Source organism: Colossoma macropomum, unplaced genomic scaffold (assembly GCF_904425465.1).
Source record: "Colossoma macropomum unplaced genomic scaffold, Colossoma_macropomum, whole genome shotgun sequence".
In the NCBI taxonomy this organism is placed as follows: Eukaryota; Metazoa; Chordata; class Actinopteri; order Characiformes; family Serrasalmidae; genus Colossoma; species Colossoma macropomum.
The window spans coordinates 8,598,107-8,620,635 of NW_023494791.1; the positions used below are offsets into that span (position 1 = coordinate 8,598,107).

The 22,529-nt window shown below is 41.0% G+C and overlaps 1 protein-coding gene across 2 annotated transcripts in view; it reads right to left on the reverse strand.

Annotated features, from left to right (window-relative positions):
- Positions 1–1,499: 1,499 nt before the first annotated feature.
- Positions 1,500–22,529, reverse strand: part of LOC118810200 (protein quaking-B-like) — a 121,479-nt gene continuing 100,449 nt past the window's right edge. Inside the window, exons 5-7 of one of the 2 annotated variants that reach the window (XM_036573784.1) lie at positions 6,332–6,419; positions 5,506–5,787; positions 1,500–2,468 (exon numbers count right to left, since the gene is read on the reverse strand). In XM_036573784.1, the coding sequence (XP_036429677.1) occupies positions 2,365–2,468; positions 5,506–5,787; positions 6,332–6,419 (474 nt within the window). In that variant the 3' untranslated portion in view covers positions 1,500–2,364. Of the gene's footprint in view, positions 2,469–5,505; positions 5,812–6,331; positions 6,420–22,529 lie in introns of both variants that reach the window. The other variant, XM_036573783.1, reaches the window with a different exon arrangement.

Genomic DNA, 22,529 nt, shown 5'->3' on the forward strand with positions numbered 1-22,529 from the left:
CCACATGCAGCAACAAGAGCGCATATTTGTTTCTAAACTGGTGTGCAGTTGGGCCAGTTCACACGGCAAATTCATCAAAACATGGCCTGCAACTCAAGCAGAATGGGTTACAATGCAGGCTCAAGCTTCAGCTCACAAGAAGCAACATCAAACACAATGGTATAATTTAGAAGCCAAACACTTCTAATCACTTTTAATCTTACATGTAGCTCCTTTAACAATATCTGCCCCCTATTATCATAAACAAACATGCATAGTTTTTAATCACCTTTTTTAAAAAACTGTAGGCTATATCTGTGACCATTGATTATTAAAATGTAATCCACCGCTTTTTTATAAGGTAAATATTCGTGATGCAACTAGGGACTGTAAAATAAATAAACATAAATAGCGAACCTTACCAACAGAGTCAGTGAAGTTATGGGAAATTGAAGGGTCTAAAGCACATTTTCATGCAAGAGGGTCCATTATTTGTCATCAACATCATGTCAAATTCACAAGGTCATCGAAATAATGGAATGGAAGTCAACCACTTCATTTCTGAAGTGCAGGTGCTGTTTGTACTGTATGTCCTCACGGATGGTGGGAGCTTTTTATTTGAAAAAAATGCAGGCTAATTGTGAATGTTGTGGAGCCGGGGACAATCTGCACACTGTGTATGTTGCACAACAGACCAGAACCAACAACATAAGAGGCTATTGGTGATAAAAACAAAAAGCATGTGAGCTAAACTAACCTCTGTCTGTGGTCACTACCCTTTGGTAAGGATGGACCCGCATTTCGTGCCTTCGAACTTTAGTTGTCACTGCACCTGCTTGGATTGCAATAATATCACCAAAAACACAGATTAGACCAATAAAAACTTCACAATTTTCCATGAAACAGATCAATTTAAGATCAAACTGGACAGACGTCATATAGCTGTATGACCAAATAAGTTTCAAAATTTAACATCGTTTTGCAAATAATAAAAAAAATACAAGTTAAGGCACAAATAATACTTGTCTTTCATCTTTAAAACTAGCAATTGAAAACAAACAAACAAACAGAACAAAACAAAAACACGGTTGCATTCGTCCCAAGTGGATCCATGCGTTGCTTGGATACTGTATGATGGACATTAGTGACGAGCACACGCATACACACAAACGCACACAGAGGGGAGGCTTTACTAGTCACATAATCCTGCAGTGGAGCAACAGAGAAATGCATGTCTTCAGTCCCATGTTTAAATATAATACTGATAAACTCGCTCTCTGAGCAAAGGCACAGAGCCAATAGCATTTAGGCACATCAGCAGTAGTTACAAATAAGAGAACAGGGTAGAAAATACAACAGCGTTGAATTAAGTGATTAGTAAAGCAAGATAATAACTGATGTTTTCTCTCCTAAACCAAAAATATAGCAGTCAGTAGAACAGTCCTGTGACTATGCAATGTATAAATGCTTTTTACTGCTCAGGGGGCGCATATATATATATATATATATATATATATATATATATGTATATGCTAGGAGCGGAGCCTCTTTGGGTGAGGAGTGGCCAGTGTAAACAAAAACAGTAGTGTGTCTGACTGACTGCTAGACTCATATTCATGGTTCATCAAAAACAAGGCCGCGTTGAAACGAAAGCGCATGTGTGTTAACACTCAGATCGGATGAGGGGCTCAGTAAGGATCCTCAAAAGCGCTTTTAGCCTTTCGTGGGGAAAGCCACACCTAAAGAATAAAGGAAGGGAATGGGAAATTAGTGCCAGTCGCATTACCCATGCATTACCAAAGCCGTTTTAGGGCAGTCCAGATCTGAGACCCTGCAAAGCAAGGCCTCTCAGAGCCAGTTTGGTCATATATTTATTACATTTGTTCATATTGTTCTGTAAACAAGCCTGGAAAGCCCCGTCAAACTGTCCTACAACGGCTGAGCTTTGCTTATAACAGATGCCCCATCGCCCTCTGTCTCCCAAAGCAGCCCCTCTCTGACCCCCACTGTCCCCTCACCGTCGTCATGTTACTCCTCCTGATACCCCCTCCGGACTGCCCCGCCCCTAAGAGGGCGGGGAATGGAGGGAGCATCCAGAGAAGGTTTGCAGCAGTTTGGGGCTCAGTGCTTTTTTTTTTTAAGATCTCCCTCGTATTACGGTACACAGTTTGAACACAGCACATTCATTACAAATGAAAACAAAACAATAAAAAAAGAAAAAGACGTGGTTTCAGAAGAGATAAACAATGAAAGAGCCACCGGGGAGCCGCTTTCCGGTCAGTCCGATAAAGACGGGTGGGGATTGGGAGAGAGTGGGGAGGGGGGTGGGTGAGGGAGCTGGAGTAGTGACTGTGGGTCAGAGAAGGGAAAGGGTGGGAGGGTGCTTTAAAATGGAGGCCGGCTGGTCGGCTCTCCGCGCTGGACAGTGATGGGAAAGTGACAGGTCTGAAAGCCCAGGTAGAGGGGCAGCTCTTCGGCCTTTGAGGATGCTGTATAGGTGTACACAAGAGAGAAGACAGGGTGAAATCTTCCGCTCTCCTCACTCCCAAACACTCCTCACCTCCTTCGCCCTCTCACTAAGACCCGGTCCACATGTATTCGGATATTTTTGAAAATGTAGGGATTTTTGCTCAGTGGTTCAGCCTCCTGTCTTCATGAACTTGGCATTCAGATCACTGAAATTTACATTTTTGTAGAAGGTACTGAAAATTTTCATGCATGACTGTTTTATACTTTGGACTGTTTGCTGTTTTGGATGCAAGCATGGCTTTTATTTCTGGGTATATGGCTTCTGATAATGTGTTTACTTATTGTAGCTTAATTTAACCCTTGTTTTTGTCATTCTTTGTTTTCTTAATATTTATAGACAAAGCCACACAATGCCATCTATACTAGATTACTAGAATACATACACATATATTGTTGCTGTCGGAACAAACCCTTATTTCTCCATTTTTGTTTTTTTCAATTTTTCTTAAATCACAATATATTTCTGTTGGTTTTGCTGGGGCTTTTGTGAAAATTGAGGCAAAAATATCCCTTCAGAATGGATGAATTTTCTGCTCCCCATTCTTATGTGAGACCATCACTACTGATGGTCAATACACAGTCTGATCTACAGCTTCACAGTGCACACTTCTAGAGTAATATAGTTAGCATGCCAATCCAGTTTGTGTATATTTTTGGCTGCCAATTAATTACTACAGTAAAATCACTGGTAAAGCTGTTTTTTGCAATGCTTTTGGTCCACGGCTCAATCGAGACATTTCTAGTTTTCAAAAATATCTGGATACGTGTGAACACGGCCTAATGCATCCACATGGTCGAACCAAACACCCAAACCAGCCCCCCACCCCTCCAAACCAACCCCCCCACCTCACAGAAACACACTGAAACAGGCCTCTAAGACAGGACTACTGTACTGGGCTTGGAACATTTGGGAGCAGCCGGCTCGATCTTGGCTGAATAAAGGCTGCTTATTGGACAGTAGCTAAACCCTGCTTGGGCTCATCTCATTGGACACGCCGCTCTTGGCATGGGGACGCATTTTTTGTCGTTGCTCAACTTAACACTGCGCCTCTGGGAGCAGCCTGTGTTAAACTGGCAGAATGCTGTTTGTAACATGATATTCATAATCGGCTTTTCTCAAGTGCCTTAATGAAGCCATAGAGCTTGTGTGGAGAGGGGAGGACAGGGCCTTTGAGAGGGAACGAGAGAGAATGAGAGGAAAAAGAGTGAGAGAGAGAGCAGTGAGAAAAAGAGAGCGCTCTCTTATAATTCACATAAAGCCGGCAGAGCACTTAACAGCCCAATCATTTATGCACACATTTCTTAAAAGGATTTTTTTAGCTGTGAGAGAGGACTTTTATGACACTAAATGGATTAAGTGGAAAAGGCTGAGAGTGTTATTGTTTTTGTACTTATGTTGTTGCCTTTTTTACTTTCCTACTGTGATGGCTGAGATGGAAAAGGACGGGGTGGCGACGATAACTCTTAGACCGCGGAATCACATAGAGAGCTACACTGAAATGGGGAGACTGAGTTCGGGGAGGGTTTGGGGGAGGTTGGGGTTAGGGATGGGCGCATATGTTCAAATGTAGGGCTATTCAAACTTAGTTTCCTTAATTATGTATTTAAATAAAGCTTTTGTTGCTTGGAATAAATATATATATATATTTTGTAATTTCTAAAGATGATTTTGACTGAGTGACACTGAACTACACAGAATGTCACTTCTGTGATATGTATTATATCCAGTTGTATGAAAAAGGTTGAATACTCCAATCATGTTTTGTTGATTTTCTAAGAGAAAATACAGGGAACAAACTTAAATATGGCATTTTTCTGCACATTTCAGTGCACAATCTTTGTTGTGTATTTCTAAAGATAAACTGTTCCATAACTTTTGAGTAGGCTACATTTTATGTGTGAATACATAAATACATACATACATCATCTAAACCGCTTATCCTTTTGGGTCGCGGTGGGGTGCTGGAGCCTATCCCAGCTGTCATTGGGTGGAAGGCAGGATACACCCTGGACAGGTCGCCAGTCCATCGCAGGGCTTTATGTGTTAATATTTTCCCTAATATTTTGAATTCAGCAAATCAGCAGCCAATTTACATTACAATGTATGGAAGTATGTTCTCTATAGAAGATGTGTTTTTTTCGCTTAGAAAATCAACAAAAGATGTAATTTGACCAGAGGCGCCATACAACTGTACATTACATATTATATATCCATATTATGTATTGATATGAGGAGTGTGGAAATAAGTAAAAACAATTTTTTTTTTTTATTTGAAGTTTTACAGTGCAAATTGTCTGACTCTGAGTTATCACTCTAGATTAACTGGTACAGTGATATGCAAAAGATTGAACACCCTTGGTCAGACTTAAGTATGGCATTTTTCTGTATATTTTAGTGCACAATTTCCATTTATTTGCTGAATTTAAGATATCAGAAAAAAAATAAACCATAAATTTAAAATGTCTCGTAACATTTGCGTGGGCTAGATTTTATGCCTTTTTTATGTTAAATTCAGCAAATAAACAGTAATTGTGCATTAACATGAACAGAAGTGCGTTCTTTGTAGAGGATGCATGAACTTCTTTTCACTTACAAAATCAGCAAAAGATATAATTTGAACAAAGGCACCCAAACTTTTGCATACGACTCTGTTAAATTGCATACGACTAAAACACAAAGATGAATCATAAAATGAACTGAACAGTCATCTCACAGGTGATCTCATAAGCTAGATGCATGCATTAAACCTATGTTTACGCTGAAAACTGAACGCCTTCCGTGTTTTATTTGTAATTCACAATATTATAACAAATTTTCTCATTAAAATATTTGAATACTATTTAAAATTATATATATTTGAACAGCAAAGGCTGTTGAAATGCCCATCCCTAGCTGAGGGATCTAGGAGGAGTGCAGGATGAGGGTAGGTGCTGTGGTCCACTGCCTTGGCGGGTAGAGGTGGGTGTTTGGAAAGTCGCAGATGCAGCCATGCTTACCTAACACCCCGTTGGAGTCGATAGGGTACTCCAGGATGGATGTGGCAGGTGCCAGTGTGTAGGGGTACTCGTAGGGCGCAGCGTAAATCAGGCCCGCTGATTCCGGGCCAGGTGGCACCAGGGTGGCGGCGGCAGCTGGGTGAGCTGAGCCGTTGGGCATGACGGTCTGAATCTGGCGGATGAGGGGCATGATGGTGGGGCCGGCGGGCGTTGGGGTGCGCAGGGCAGCCGGCGGCAGGACGGGGGCGGGGCCGGCAATGATGCGGGGTGCCTGGGCACTCGCTGCAAGAGAGAAGGCAAGGGCAGCTGCGGTGAGCGGAGGAACGCGGAGGGTGGAGAAAGAAGAGGAGGAGAGGGGGAGGAATATGGGGAGGGAGAGCAGGGGAAGGGAGGGAGACAAAACAAGAGTTAGTACCATGCATGAGCTGTACACAGCACATAAAGCATGTCAGCGAGGGCAACAGCAGCCAGACATTAGTTAGTTAGGGAGCAGCAATACTTATACCTCCACTAATATAAAACTCCACAGGCTGGCACTTCATCAACAGCAACGTTTGCATAAGCAGTGAAGCAAAGAGAGGAGCAACACAGTGTTCCATGACATAAAACCAGACTTTTTCACCCCTTCCTTTTTGACTGTTTGTGAGCTTTTGCAGGCTTATGGCTCTGAGGCAATTCAGAATCAAAGCACTGAGCTGTTTGTGAGTGCTCTTATCTGCGAATCAGGGTTACCTGAGAGCGCAGTGTTGAGCATTAGTGAAAGTCGGGATCGCACAGCCCTTTAACAATGCCAACAAACAAAGCCCTGCAAATAGGAGGCACTTACGTGATTTAATGTTGGCGTCCCTGTAGGTGCCATTTAGAATGGCCAGTTCCATCAGCTGCATCTTCTTCAGACTGTCCTCTCCTTCAGCCTGGAAAAAGGTCACAAAGGTCAGTAACCAGCCAAGGTACACATGCGCACTGACCATCCATATAAAAAAAAAGTGTGAACAGCCCCGGTCAAATGTCAAGTTGATTTTCTAAGTAAAAACAAGTTAACAAAAGTAAATATGGGATTTGTCTGCTAAGTTTAGTGCATAGTTTGTATTTCTTTGCTGAGTTTAACATCTTAGAAACAAACAGAACATACAATATAAAATGTGCCATAACTCTTGCACAGGCCACATTTTATGTTTTTTTTTTTCCAATATGTTAAATTCAGCAAATAAACAGTAACTGTGCATTTAAATAAGCAAAACAGTGTTCTCTGTAGATGACACATTAACCTATTTTCACTTGACAAACAGACAAAAACATGTAATTTGAATGGGGCACTGAAATCTTTGTAAACGACTGTACATAGTGGTCCTACAAGGTAAGTGACCTCAAAGTGACCAGTGAGTGGACATACAAGGAAGGCGTTTCTAATCACACATCTTCTACAGGGAACAAACTTAAATCTGGCAGTTTTATGCAAATGTTTGTGCACAACTTCTATTCACTTGCTAAAGAAAAAAATGAAACCTACAATGCAAAATGTGTCATAACTTTGAACAAGCTACAGTTCATATTTTATTTTTTTCCAACATGTTAAATTAAGCAAATAAACAATAATTGCCCATTAAAATGTGCAGAATGTGTGTTTAGCATTTTTTTTTTCTTTTTCAGTTTAGAATAACATTTAATGGCCCCCAAAAGCATTTGGACATTTGTGCGATGCTTAAAAATGTATGTTCACTGCGTTAGGATACGAAATGTCAAACCAAGTGGCATTTATTTTACATTACCCTTTATCATTCCAAGACTGTCATTTTGGAAAAGTGTCCTTTCAAAAGGTGGCTCATCATGATCATTTGAGCATTTTCTTTGCAGACTTCTGCAGCTTTCCAGCACCCTCAGTGGAGTCTGGATGGAATTCTTCTGCAGACTTTCTCAATACAAAGAGGATATGTAGCTATTTTACTTCAACAAAATCAACTAAATGTGTCATTTGTAGGGGTGCCCAAAGTTTGCACATGACTGTATGTGTATGATTCCATGTCTTGCACGAATAAAACTCTCGTGAACGCAAAGGTCAGCATACAGCCCTGTACCTCATACGGCAGGAATCAACAGGACACGCTCCATCAGTCTTTTGTACTACCTCACTGGTTTAGATTTGAAAGAAACGCCAGCTGAAATCTAATCAGAGCGAAATCTTTTACATTTTACGTCGTCTCTAATCTGCGTAGCTGGCACGGAGAGTAAAAATAACAAAGCTCTGTTTCATTATTCTCCCCCTCTCGCACATCACAGCCCCGTTTGATCACTCGCAGGCCCGCAGCAGCAATTAACTTGCCAAGTGAAACGCTATCAAGACTTCGTCTTTTGATTTGTTTGAGGTGTCTAGAGACGAGATGCGCGCTTGGCGGCCTTGTCGCAGCGCACTCTTCCCCAGGCCCTTGGTGCCCTCCCCTGCAGCGCTGCTGGAACCCCCTTCCCGCTCCGGCTGTGTCTAAATATCAATACTTTATTAAGTCAAGAGGCTGGTGATGAATCGTGTGGGAGGGAGGAGGAAGAGCTGTTATAAATCACTCTCTGTCTTTATGTAATCAGCCAAATGCGCTCTGTCCTTGAGAGGGAGAAACTCCGAAGGGCCTTTGGGGGCTCTGCTACTGCGGGCCACTGTCACAAACAGGCTCACAAAGGCCTGAGAAAGTTTGGGAGCTGTTTTCAGCCAGTCCTACACAAGGGCGGGTACATAGTAACTTTCGGTGTACATTTGGTGGAGTTGTCCAAATAATTTATAATGATGCTGGTGATAAATGATGAAAAAGCCTCTATTTCGATTGCTTTGTGAAGGCAGAGGAAGCACTGTGTTGTAATATGAGGCCAGGGTCAATACAGTGCAGTATCAGGTATGAACCAGTGAGAGGTGCTGTGATGTCATTATAGCATTCTGACAAAGCCTGCCAATACAATTACAACTACACAGCACGATGAATGGTAACTGCACCCCGACTCCCTCACTCTCACTCTCTCTCTCTCGGTGCATTACTCTCTATACAGGAACCTGAGCTCCTCAAGTACGAGTTACAGAGAGCCGTGGAGCAAATCCAGCCGATTCTCTCTCTGATTTATGCCCCTTTCCTTTCCCCACAGCTCTATTGCTCTTTATTCTACAAATCAAAAGCCGTTTTCTTCCTCCGTAGTTGTGCTCCGCTCTTATCTCTCTCTGTTCATCTCTCCACAGCCTAACGTGAGTGATTCCACTGCGCTCACTTTTCCCCCCGCACACCTCAGTAATCTATTATAGGCCTGCTGACTATCTCACTCACACTGGCTCCCTCCTCCATGCCTCACTGTCCCCTCTATTCCTCTATCTCGCTCCATAACTCTCCTTTTCTTCTTTGTTATCGTTCCTTCATCCTCGTCCTCCCCTTTCTCTCTCTCTCTCTCTCTCGCTCATTCTCTATGACAAACTCGCCCAAAGCCCTTCCTGCATCCAGACAAAAGCTGAGCAAAGCCACGCTCCCCGCACTCGAGCTTCCGTGATTATGCCAGCGTTGTGTGGTGGAGTCTGCCGACGCTCGCAGCAAACATCAATACAGTTGATCTCAGTTTAATATAAAGGACGCTCTAGGACGGCGGAGCTGCTAAATCTCTTCTCAGTCTTCCGCCGTGGGCTTTGGCCGATTGTCTTTCTCTTATGCTGCTGCATTCAAAAGTGCAAGACAAAAACTCCGGCTGCACAAAAAAGCTGTCAGAAACTAGACAAAACAAAAAGGCCTAGCCAACAATCTTTTGTCTGAAAATCTCGCAGCAACTACACAACAAAAAACATGGGTACACGAGGGCTCATATCATGGAAAACTAAATTTAAACTTGTCTAGAAAGTTTGGGAGTTTAATGTAGTATGTAAACATTGTTAACCCTTCTATAAATGGAAACTAAACTGCTAAAACAGCTCATATTAATCTCACTGTTTTTCTGAAAGCATTTACATACATCTGTCTTTTCAGCCTAGTCCCTCTCACTCATGCTGAAGTTATAAGGGGTGTTTCAGACCTGCTCTTTGAGGCAGACAATCAGAACAGAGCTCATTTACATATATCTGTCTTAAAGTCACAGTAACAAAAACGGCCTGTTAATTCTAAGGGACAAAAGTGTCATATTAAATGAATTTATAAAACCACATGCATGTTATAAGTGAATTTACAATAATAAAAAACAATGTATGGGCCCTTTAACTACCTCCCAGAATGCTCACAGTATCCAAAGTAGCTGCCAAAAACATTGTGGCAAAACTGAATGGATGGCAGGATGTGCATAACAACGGTCGTCTTACAGTGATCCTTATCATGGTCTGAAGGATTTGGAAAACTCTGCTCCTACTCTACAACCTATTAGATGGGTGAAGAAATCCTTACAACACAGCGGAGGCTGTTAGGTTACATCACCTGCAGAGAAAGGCTTTTTTTTAGCAATACATCTCAGATAAATGTCATTTTCATATAAGGAAGCTGTCCACAGTGCCCACCTCCAAATGCACACGCATACATTTGGCTGAGAGCACACATAATAGCTGATGAGCCTCTAACAATGGATTGAAGTTATGGAGATTTATAGGTGTTGTGGTCTGTGCTCTAACCCCAGGTCTGGGGGGAAGAGAGTGGGGTTTGGGGTGAGGGGAGCTGGAGTGGGGACAGTTCGGCGAAAACGCAGGTCAGCCGCAGTGGAATGCTTTTTATGTTCGCCTGCATAAAGAGGAATCACTCTGGACCTATTCAGGCTGGGATCATAATGACCTTTGGAGCACAATGCCTGCCTGCCTAGCCCTCTCCATCACCGCCTGTCAGGCTGCCTGTGCCCCCCCTCCTCTCCCTTCCTCACTCTCCCTTCCTCACTCTCCCTCCCTCCCTCCCTCCCTCCCTCCCACATTTTCAGTGGATCATATAGGGCACAACTGATATGAACATTTTGTCACTACCTAATTTAAGCAACCATACATAAAACAAGTTCACTTATAAATAACTTTATAACTTAACCTTAAAATTCACAGTGAAACAAGTACATAACATTAACTCTCATGAAGTTAAACCCCTTAGTAAACATTACATTTGGTTGTTTTTCCAAATAGCATCATATCCCTGAACGTAGTCTCTTATACAACACTGAAAGAGATTTTATTTGGTGTGATTTTTGCAAAAGCCAATAAATTAAATCTGAATATCAGCCATTTTATTGGCCAATTGATATACTGCTCAAGCCAAGTTCTTTGTTTGCTGGGAAGTTTATCAGTTCATAATAACACAGTGACTCTCTTTCTGGCAAAGCATTCCTTCAAAAGGCAGCTGATTGTTATTGTTTGAGCAGTTACTTTGCAGTTACTTCTGCTGTTTTGCATCCAAAATGCTTTGGAACACTTCTGAGTTCATCATTCCATCAATCAGCACCGGCTCACCGACACCACTGTAAGAAAAACAGACTTTGATGTTTCCACCTCTGTGATTTACACACCCTTAGTGCTGTCTGGGTAGAAATCTTCTCAACACAAAGAGTCTACCGTCAGTTTGATGTTGTGTTAAAAGTGTTTTTTCTCTGAAACAAATATCCTATTTTGTTATACATTTTTTGAAGAAACTTAAATGTTTGGTGTCCAAATTCTGTTTGGGGCCACTGATTTAAAGCCTAATCAGATTTATTTGAAGGAAAACAATATTGCATGTATAAACATTTGTGAAAAACTAAACAGAAATAAACAGGATACAATATGCCCATGAAAACACAGTGCACACACTTCCTTCATTCGAACACTCAAGTTTTTCTGTGTATTCCTCACAGATGCTCTGTCAGGCTGTGTGCAGAACGTCTTAGAAGTGTTCAGAGCTGGATGTCTCCCAGCAGCTTGACTGAGTCAGAGACGGGGTTAAGGTTGGGTGACTGGGCCATTCTATTACCCCTTACATCTCCTTCCTGTATTATTTGTTTCTTAACTGAACAGTAAAAAATCCAACAATATCTGAAAACAGCAAAAGAAGGCATAGACTTTGCTTTTGTCTTGCTGTCGCACTACAAGTCTCTATCATTTTCACTGTAACAGGTATTCTCTTATGACCTCCAAATAACTTTTACTTTCTTGTCCACCTCTCTCTCTCTCTCTCTCTGTCCATCTCTCTCTCTCAGCAAAACACTCAAGCGATTGCTTTCTTAAAAGCACAAAATATGATCAGATTTGGTCCTCCTCCAAGCTTGATCCTGTTATGTGAGTGATCTTATTAGCAGCACTCTTTCAAGGGCAACGATGCAGGTTGCTCCTGTCGGACGAGGCACTGATCGGATTGGTTGAGCCGGTGGGCCGAAAGGACAGAGAGGCGCTGTAATTGGCTGAAGGAGGACGGGGAGAACATAGGCTGTTTGAATGAGAACCGGACGCTGCCGCTCCAAGAATGTCTCCCGCTCCCAGTGTGCACAGCTGCTCTGGGTGAATACGAAGACGCACACACACACTTGGCAGTATGCCACAAAGTCGCCTCATCCCTCTCCAGCCCTTCCTGTCTCCTCACGCCACACAAAAACCCATCACTCTCTCCCGGTGCAGCCCGAACGCTCACTGCTGTTTTTGGGACACTGATCCTGATCTCAGTGGTTTAATACTGAGAATCTGTCCATAGTTTGATCAGATATGTGTATTTTCAAGTATAATACAGCTGCACAGTCAGAGAAGTGTGTGTGTGGTGGGGTGGGGGGGCAACCTCAGGAGGCTATAACTTACATACAGCAAATCTAAAACTGTAAACAAAGTACACTTACAATTACACTAATTATATTTATATTTCATGCTTTATCTGGCAGTATTAATATACTAACACAAATAGTATTATTAACAAATACATATTCAGTATAGAGATCCAATTTTGTTGCTTATTATGGCAACAATTTTTTCATTCTTTCCACTGTGTCACTAAAATTCTAAGTATGATCTTCATGTTGCTATAAATGCAAATTGCAAAATACCCATTAATAATAAACATGGTGGTAATTAGGAAGAACAGTGCACACTAAGTTTATTACAGCAAAATCAATTCAGTTTAGGTACGACATCAACACTGTCAAAACCGGTAACTTTACCGGATAAGGAGAACGCTTTTCAAATTTAAATGGAAGCTAATGGAACAAGACTTTTTTCTAAGTAATTCTGGATCATTTCTATTGGTCTGATCATTATGAAATTTTAACACAACGTAAAGAACAACTGACATTTTTACATTACGTGAAAAAAAAACCCAAATGGGAGACATAAGGTTTTGTCCTGACAGCAATGCTATGCTAATTTGCCAGTTACTTTAAATGCTACTAGCCTCTGTCATCATGCTGACATACTGAATTGACATGCTCTAAACTACTTTTTCAAAATGATCATTTAGTGGTGTCTTAAAAATGTTACTTTCCTATTTTAAGTTGCACGCAAGTGTGACAAGTTTTGTCCTTTTTGTCTATTTAACATACTCTGTTACCACTGTGCACTAATATTTTACATACAGTTTATTTACCAGTGCTTTAATGAAAGTCAGCCAGCTTAAGCACTGTTGAAGCGCTCACACTGCAGATACACTCTCAGAAATAAAGGTAGTAAACTGTCCCTGGGGCAGAACCCCTCTTGTCACTGGGGTGGTACTCTCAAGGGTACATCTCTGTACCTTTAGTCAGGGAACATAATTGTACCATAATCCATTGAAATTATATTTTCTAAGTTGTACTGACTCCACACACCCCGCCTCGTCTCCAGGCTTTTTATTTTATTGTTCTGTTTTAAAACATTAAATAGTGAAAAGGTACAAACATCTATTTTTCACTTGGAAAAACTTATTTAAGGTTCACAATTGGATCTTTGAGAGTACATTTATATTGTTTGTACCCTGATGAATAAAAAAGCACCTGTATTTCTAACTGTGTATTACAAGTGACTACTAGGCTGTGTTTTTAACAATTTTCAATATTTCCAAACTGCAGACATCACTTATTAAGTTTTAAAGGGCACATACATCGGGGGTATCAATCAAGCAGAACACCTGATACCACTTGCTTAATCTGTAAGTCTCAGTCTTCAAACAAGTGGTTATATTAGGTGTGCTCAAGTTTGATTGGAAAGAAAACCTGCAACCACACCGGCCGTAAGATTGGTGTTGTACATCTTTCTTATGTTATATTTTTTCACTTGAGGTCCATTTATAACATATGTTATAAATTTGTGTTCTTATTGGCTGCTATGTATTAATGTTTTGTTCAAAAAAGCAACTCAAACTGAAACAGTCCTTATAACTTCAGCATGAGTGGGCCGAGCTAATCTGCTATGTGCTGAACAGGTGGATATATGTGAATGTGCTCGCTTTCATGAAATCACAAAAACACTGAATTCAAAACAGGCTTTTAGTGTCCATATGTGGACTGTATGGAGAGTGAACAGCATGATTTTATTATTTACATACTTCAAACAATTATTTCAGTTTATGGTGACACTTTATTTTGAGTGGTCCTTTTAGATGAAACAAACACTCAATAGACTCTCAGTAACATGTCAAAAACATATGAGGATTAGGATCAGGTTTTGGGTTGAGGTTAAGGTTAGGGTTAGGATTAGGTGTTGGGTAAGGTTGGTAAGGTTAGGTTTTGCGTATTGGAAGTAACATATTAACAACACATCTACTTAATTTAAGTAATGTATCAACAAAACATCTACAAGATATTTACTTCAATGTATGCTGCCTTACTGCTACTTCACTGATATGTTGTTGATGTGTTACTGATAATCTGTAAAGAGTTTATTAACCATCTACAAAGGATCTACAAGTGAAATAAAATTTGGTTTTCTATTTAAAAATGTGCCTCATTGTTGCACATTATGAATGATGTTCGTTTATTAGGGATGCATGGTCAGTGAATGCATGGAATTGGCAGATTTTTGCTCCAAACACAGCATTGGCAATTAGCCAATTCATTATTTTTATTACAGCAGATCCGTTTAGATCCGTTTTATCTATTTTAGGATGTAAATAATGTAAATAATAAAGTACACTCGCGCTGCATTTCAATGCTGCTGCTATACCTGCACCAAATCATTGTAGCATGATTTGGCAACATTCTCAGCCAGCTGACTTTTACTTTTGATGTAAAATGTGATTTGATTGATACATGTGATTTGTTTGACACTAACAGCAAGAAGAGCTAAAATGTTGTTTAATTTGCACCTTATCGCAAAACTAACACCTGATAATGTGCTAATGTGTTTCATGAGCTCATGTAGCCTCACAGTGTGCACTTCAGATTAGAAAGTGGTAAAAAAAATGGCCAAATTTGGTTGTAAATAAATCAGAATCAATCATAAAAATCCCTGATCAGTGCATACTGTTTATGTCATATTTATAGCCAGATAAACAGTGCAAGGCAAATAGGGCAAAACAATATTAACTAGGGACTGGAATTGGATCAGGCTTGTACCAATATGCCTGGATGGGCTCTAATAGTGGTCTTTCAGATCAGACTGGGACGTCCATCCTCTGAATGCTCTTCCTCAGGCTGAGAGAGCTCAGAACTGGGAGCTTGTATCACACATGGACATGGCCTAGCTAACGGGGGCGGCTATTCTGGATGGTTTCAGGCATTGGCCGGAAGTTTAGCGCCCCTGGCAGTGTGTCAGGTGGAGAGTGGAGTTTACCAGAAAGTGAGATTCCTCTGCAGCTGCACAGAGCCGAATCATCTCCCACTGAGACCGACACCAGAGTCGCACTGACTGCACTGACTTCCTGTCTCTCATTATCTAAAGACACACATTCACAAACATATCCTCACTGTCGAAACCAAACCGTATCTGCAAAAGAGGGACTCATGGGAGAAGGAAAAATCTTTGAATAGAAGTTAATGTGACAGTTTAATTTGGACCACTTCTACTGGCCCGATCATCATGAAATTCTGACTCAGGGTGCTCAAACTTTTCAGACAGTGACAACAATCATACACACAGAAACAGAAACACACAAGTCACGCAAAGCCACACTGGCTGCTCACTCGTCAGAAGTGCTTCATAGACCTGTGAGAATAATTGCATCTTAATCCACTCTTAATGTTGATCAGACTTGCCACATGCCACGTAATTGGGTGGCTTAACTTGCTATTTGAGGGAGAGAAAACACTCTCTGTGCCTTTTAAAGTCCCTAGCATCTGCATGCAGAGAAGAAAAGGTGAGTAATTTGCTGTCTAGAAAATGCCCCAAGATAATGAGGAACCTCTAATACACGTCTCATTTAAATATACCGTTAACAGAGAAGAAGCATCAAAGCTTTATTTATTAGCGAGCTTTAGAATAGTTTACTGTCTGAGCAGGAGCACTGAGAGCACTGAGAGCACAGAGAGAACAGAACTTTCTAAACAAACACAAAGAGCACTGACACACACACAAACAGGTTACAATTAGAGTGAAAAACGTGAGGAACAAGACTCGAGAGTCACCAAATCACAGACTAGAGAGAGAGAGAGAAAGAGAGACTGGACATATACAGAGAGAGAAAAAGAGGTGATAGAGAGATATTAAACGTATAATAGAGACAAAAGAGAGAAAAGGGGTAACAAAGAGAGAGACAGATTGAATGAGTTTACAGAGAGACAGAAGCGAGAAAAAAGAAAAGGAGATAAAAACATATTGGACATGTATAGAGAATAAGGAATAACGGAAAGAGAGAGAGAGAGAGAGGGAGATTGGACATGAACTGAGAGAAAAAAGGGACACAGAACTACTAAACATGTATAATAGAAATAAAAGAGAAAAGGAATAACAGAGACAGAGAAAAAAGAAAAGGAGATAAAGAGACATTGGACGTGTATAGAGAGAAGGAATAACAGATAGGGAGAGAGAGAGAGAGAGAAGGAGTAACAAAGAGAAAGAGACATTTCAGACAGACTGAGAAAGAGACAAAGACAAAAGGGAGAAAGATCAGACATACAGAAAGAGAAAATGGGGGAACAGAAGACCAGATCAGAGAGAAAGAGAGAGGAGAAAAAACAAGAAGAGAAGGAGAGAGTGAGAGAAAATGACAAGGAGAGAATGAGAGAGAGAGCGATAGAGTGAGAGTAAGAGACTGAGAGACGGGGGTATCTACCTGTTGTAGTTAATTAGTGTGAGGTGTGTGTGGGAGGAGCGCTGTATTCGCCCGTTTGGGAGAAGAGTGTGTGAGTGTGAATCAGCAGCAGGTTTAACTGCATTCCTGTGTGTGTGTGTGTGTGTGTGTGTGTGTGTGTGTGTGTGACTCAGAGATCTCCCTGCGTATCTTCCACAGTAATCAGAAAGAGTCTAGCAGAGCCAAAGCGCTGCTGTTAATTGGCTCTGAGAGAAGAGGAGGTGGAAGCGTCCCCTGTGTTACAGCTCGGTGTGTATGTGAGAGCTGTTAATGTTCTGTGAATGTTAATGTAAAATCCTCTTTTAAATAAAACCCTGTCTAGTCCTGTCTGGCCAAACACAGAAATGATACAACTCACAAATACACACCAACACACTGAGTTAAAGTAACACTCCAGTGTTTTTCAGCCTCATCTCTGTCTGCTGCATCTGTAGCATTCAGTCCATTAGTTTGGATAATATAAAGTCGTAATGCTTGATCAAGTTTGAATGACATGTTCTGTTGTTTTGAAGTGAAAATAAGTCAACACATCCTCTACAGGAAACAAAGTTGGCAAACTATGGCGTTCTGCAAATTATTGTGCGTAAAAAGTTAAATTTAGCAAATAAACAGCAACTGTGAACAGAAGTGTGTTCTCTGTAGAGGATGTGTTCACTTATTTTCACTTAGAAAATCAACAAAACATCATTTGACCAGGGTGACCACGGCAGGATGCAGCACTGTGTCATAATAACCCTGTTTCTGGTCACTAAGTGTGTTTTGCCTGCAAAAAATATACACACACAAATTTTCTAAACCGCTTATCCTTCTGGGTCATGGGGGGTGCTGGAGCCTATCCTAGTGGTCATTGGGCAGAAGGCAGGAAACACCCTGGACTCCACACAGAAGTCGCCCCCACCCTACCCACTGCGCCACAATGCCGCCTTTTATATATATATATATATATATATATATATATAATGGTCTACAATTACTTGGGGAAACATCTACATTAATTTCTATTACATGTTTTTATTAATGAAGATGATACTGGGGAAAGTGTAACGGCAAAATAGTCTCCAAAGAAAACATTTTTTTATCAGATACATACATTTAAAACTCATAAGACACATGTAGACACACTGGTGGTTCTGGATAGTAAATAAAATGTCTCTATTTGTCTTGTAGACATTGTGACCCCTGATGAACCACTTCACATCAGATTTATCTACAATTAACCGTTTCACCAAACCACTCTGAATAACTTTGTTTACATCTCAGCCACTGAATTATGCAGAAAAACTGAAGAGTCAGTGGAATTAATCTTGGATATATGAGGATGTAACAGCACAGCTGTATGCCCAAGTTTGGGTGCCACTGGTCAAATTACATGGTTTGTTGACTTTCTAAATTATTGGTTGTGGTATTTAATTGTACACTACAGATACCTCAGATGGAAATTAGGCTGAGGTATTCCCTTAACATTTGTATGTGGTTGTCTATGTTAGAGTCATATCCCACAGATGCATGTCTAATAAAATGAGGCAAACCCATGAAATAAAAGGGTCCTATGTAGAATAGGAGACGCTAAACCTTGAGAGACCTGCAATATTTCTCAGACCTGTTTTTTCCTTGATCACTTAAATAGCATGCATTGCTTAATTTACACAAATAGAGGTTCAGATGCATTAGTGCATACAGATAAAATAGGCACAGTTATCACCCTAACAGCTTACCTATTTGCTCTTTCATCTTTCTGTGTCGCTTCATTGGAAAGCTATGCTAAAGTACGCCACACAAAGAGCTCGATTTGGGTCATCTGCCTCTGTATGATGGCACAATAAAAGTCTTGGAATCAAGGCCTCTGGGTGTATGATATGAGATAAGTTAAAAGGAGTCTTTGATAGCAATTCTGATTCGCATTAGTTGCCACGTTTGGAATGGATGCCTTATATGTTTCTGTTCCAAGCTGTTGTGCTTGCCAGTTCTGCACAGCAAGACGTTATGCTAGCTCTGAGTCTTTAGCATAAAGGATGTGAGACTGAGCACACTCATGATTTCCCTCTTACATGCACACATGCACACAGTGCAATGCATGTACACAAACAAGCAGTACAAATACACGTACATATAATTGTAATGTAAATGCAGGTTGCAGCAATGACTGGCTGTCAAAGCGTAGGCACTCTACTGATTGGAATTAAAGAGCTGTAATTAGGAGGAGGAGGAAGTCTCATACATCAAACTGGCTTTGAACTGAACAGACTACAGAGAGAGAGAGAGAGAGCTAGAGAGAGAGAGCTAGAGAGAGAGACCATTTAAACCCAGCTAACTGCTCGCCAGGCTGAGTGACAGTCAGGCAGACTCACTTTATCACTCCGGAAGGAACTCTGATTGTTTAGCGTGCGTGCGTACACGCACACACAGACGCAAGCAGTGGTTCAAATAGAAGCATAAACTTTCTCTTTTCTTCCTCTTATAACTCGCGCTCTTACTCACAAATAGCTCAGTCTTCTCTCCATATAATAACATGCCATCGTTCCCTCTCTCCTCATAAAAGGCGGCCTCAAGCACGAAAAGCAGGCACGAGGGAAGTGCTGCTGCGACAAGTCTGCCGGACACAAAGTCCAAAACATTACAGTGGAGGAGAAAAAAGAAAAAGGAAAAAGAGAAACTGCTTGACATCACACAGACAGAATCCTCTCATCTCTCCAGCAGGACTGGAAGCCAGTGGCTGTCCCAGACGCTTTAAAACAGATCCAACTCGAATTTGGCCTTTAAAAATGCAAGACTTCTTTTATAATTCATTTCCCGACTGCACCCAAATTCCGAAAATCCCTGGGTGAGACTGAGCAGCTTCCCTTCTGAATGAAAAGCATTGTTAAGCAGCAGCAATATCAATGGATAATGATTTGAGGGAACGATTGGAGAACAATGAAAAATGCTTTTTGAACAGAGCTAACTTAAGACAAATGAGCTCAAGACGAAGTTCTACATTGCTGGACATCTCTGAGAAACTGATGTGACTGATCTTGGACGTGCTGGAAAAAACACTCCCAAAGTCCTGCTGGGTGTTTTACGTTTAGACTGTGGGTGGCTTGAATGGATTACGTCAAAAGGCAACTCTGACATGCTTTCACTTAGAGCTCTTGTGCCCTCTGAGTCAGAATCGTAATTTTAATAGAAATGTCTGTAACAATTGACTTTTAAAACCATAAGCAAACAAAAAGCACAGGTGCCAGACCGTGTAGCCAGATTCAGTGCTGAAGCTTCCTAAAGTCAGCTTTACAGACAGAGTGAAATCCCATAATCTATCGGCTCACAATCTGAAGAGTCAAAATAGCTCTTTACATTTCGCAGCACTGCGGGAGACTTCCAAACAGCCCAGAATGACACCGGCACCGCTCACTTCTCGGGAGAAAGCCGCTGAGCGTTCAGCGGAGTCAAACGGTGTATTAGAGAGTCAGAACGGCGCGTTTGAGAAGGTGATGTGCGCTGACAGAAGGTACATGTTGAGAATGGGTGCCTTTATTTCAACTGCTGACATTTCGTTCCCGTGGAGCCTGGGGGGAGGCTCCTGAACCGGATCCATTTCTGAGCCGCTGGAGTCTGCATCTTTGCTACATTCTTCCACTTACTCTGGGATTAATGTGTCATTCAGCAGAGGACAGAATTCGAAAGGGGGGGGGAGAAAAGTATGAAGGTGTAATGGTGAGAATAAGGAGTAAGTGATATGTTACCATTATCACGCTTTTACCGCTATGTTTGTCCTCGATAAACAGGCCACCTGCATTTTTTGCAATATACATACATACATACATATCGTCGCTGTCCAAAGAAAAACATGCATCTCCACTTTTGTTGATTTATATTTTTCTATAGCATTTGAACACGGCAGCTGTCCTTTACATTGTATGAAGATTTCATGATGAATGGACCAATAGAAATGCTCCAAAATTACTTGAAATTAATCCTTTTTACATTAACTTGCATTAAAAGCTAAGGACGTTTTTGCCTTCTTCTGTAAAGTATTTGTTTTTCTTTGGACAGCGACAATATGTTGTCTATTCATGTATACTATTTTGTTGTCCTGTGTAGTATTTTTTGTCTGGTGTATTTATTGTATCTTCTGTACTCGTTTCACCCTGTTGTGTTTCTGAACTCTGTAGTTCTGGGAAATGTGCCGCTGGTGTGTGTGTTGCACCATGAGGCCTGAAGAATGTCATTTTGTTCCAGTGTATACAAGTTAAGACCACTTGAACACTTGTGATAAAAAAAGATTTAGACAGAGAAGAAAATGAGTGTGTTTACATGCACTTAATAATCCAATCATAATCAGACTTCTGCAGTTATCTGATTATTCAAATGGCTGTGGAAACAGCATACTCTGATTTCTTAGATCGAAGTGAGGTCTAAAAATCAGATTAAGAAATCCAATAAAGAGGTTGGATTTTAGCTCAGTAATCAGATTTCTCAGTGCATGTAAACTCTTACTCTGATTTCTTTCTGATTTCTCTGTTTGCGCATGTGTGAAACAGACGGCGGTACCGGAAATAAACAAGCAGTGTTGCTGGGAGACACAGCAAAACACTTTTGGAGTGACGATGAAACCAACTAGATGCTTGACGAAATGAAGGGTTTAAATATTCTTCATCTTCTTCGATGTATTTTTTAAAAAGCCGCAGCCTGGAGTTTGAGTTTTATATTACGTTTACGCCACGTCTTCTTCTGTGAGTTTACTGGCTGACTGTAAAGCAGAAATCTGATTACTATCTGACTCATGTAGACCCGGAGTTTTCCCATTATCTGATTATTCAAAATAGTTATTCAAAATATTTCTAATATGGTCTCTGCTTGTAAAGTGATTTAGCTATTTTGAAGGCAAAGCTGTAAACTACAAGGAACTTTTAGATGTTTTCGAACAAAGAACAAAGCTGTGAAGGATTCCATAATGACTGGAGAAGCTACAGAACATCAAGAATGAAATTTTAATAAAATTACCATCCAGAATGACTCCTATGAGAAGTTGTGATCTAACTTGTTACTGTATATTGTTTATCATTTCATAACTTCCAGCCAAAAAGGTTGAAATACTGATTAAAACATCTTAAAATACCTGGTGTTGGAGCGTAGAGTACTTCAGTGTTCATTGTGTAACTTATTACTGATTAAGGCAAGTGATTCCAAACTTTTGAGTGTTTCTGTCATTTTTCAGCAACTTTTTAAACCTAAAAAGCTAAATGACTAATATACAGGACATGCATCATGTATCATGAAGATATCCTCAAGTATCGTTAGATTTTTTCTCGTTTTTGAATCGCCCACCCATAGGTGAGAATGAGTGAGTGAGCATTGTAAGGTGCTTGTTACCAGGGCAAAGTGAGAACATGGTGAAGTGGGGGGCTTTTTGGCTGGAGGATTAAAGCCCCTCTGTCTCATGGTCATATGACCTTCTGCTTGAAAGATGGGGCAAGAGCCTCTCTCAAAAGGTCTCCAAGGCAACACATTCTCTAACCTCACGCTCTGCCGGACATGCTTTTATTCCCCACCGAAACTCCAACTGTACTAACATGAGTTGCAAAATATAACATGTTACTCAATAAAGTGGACATGGGAGACAGAACAAGAGTGTGTGCAGTGAGAGAAACCGAGAAAGTGGGGGTGAGAGAGAAAAGGAGGGTACAGAAGGAAAAGAAATAGGGACAGAGAGAGAGAGAGAGAGACCCACTGGGAGCATTATGCAGCCCTGCTGGAGCTGAAAGCTCTGCTCAGGATTTCCACACTCCAGTTGTAAACAAAGGACCTTTTGATGCTCCCTCAGCCTCAAAGACCTGGATGACTACTCAATCATGTGACCAGAGTGAAGAAGTCCCCACTGTTCACACATCCACCACAGCCACACACACACACACA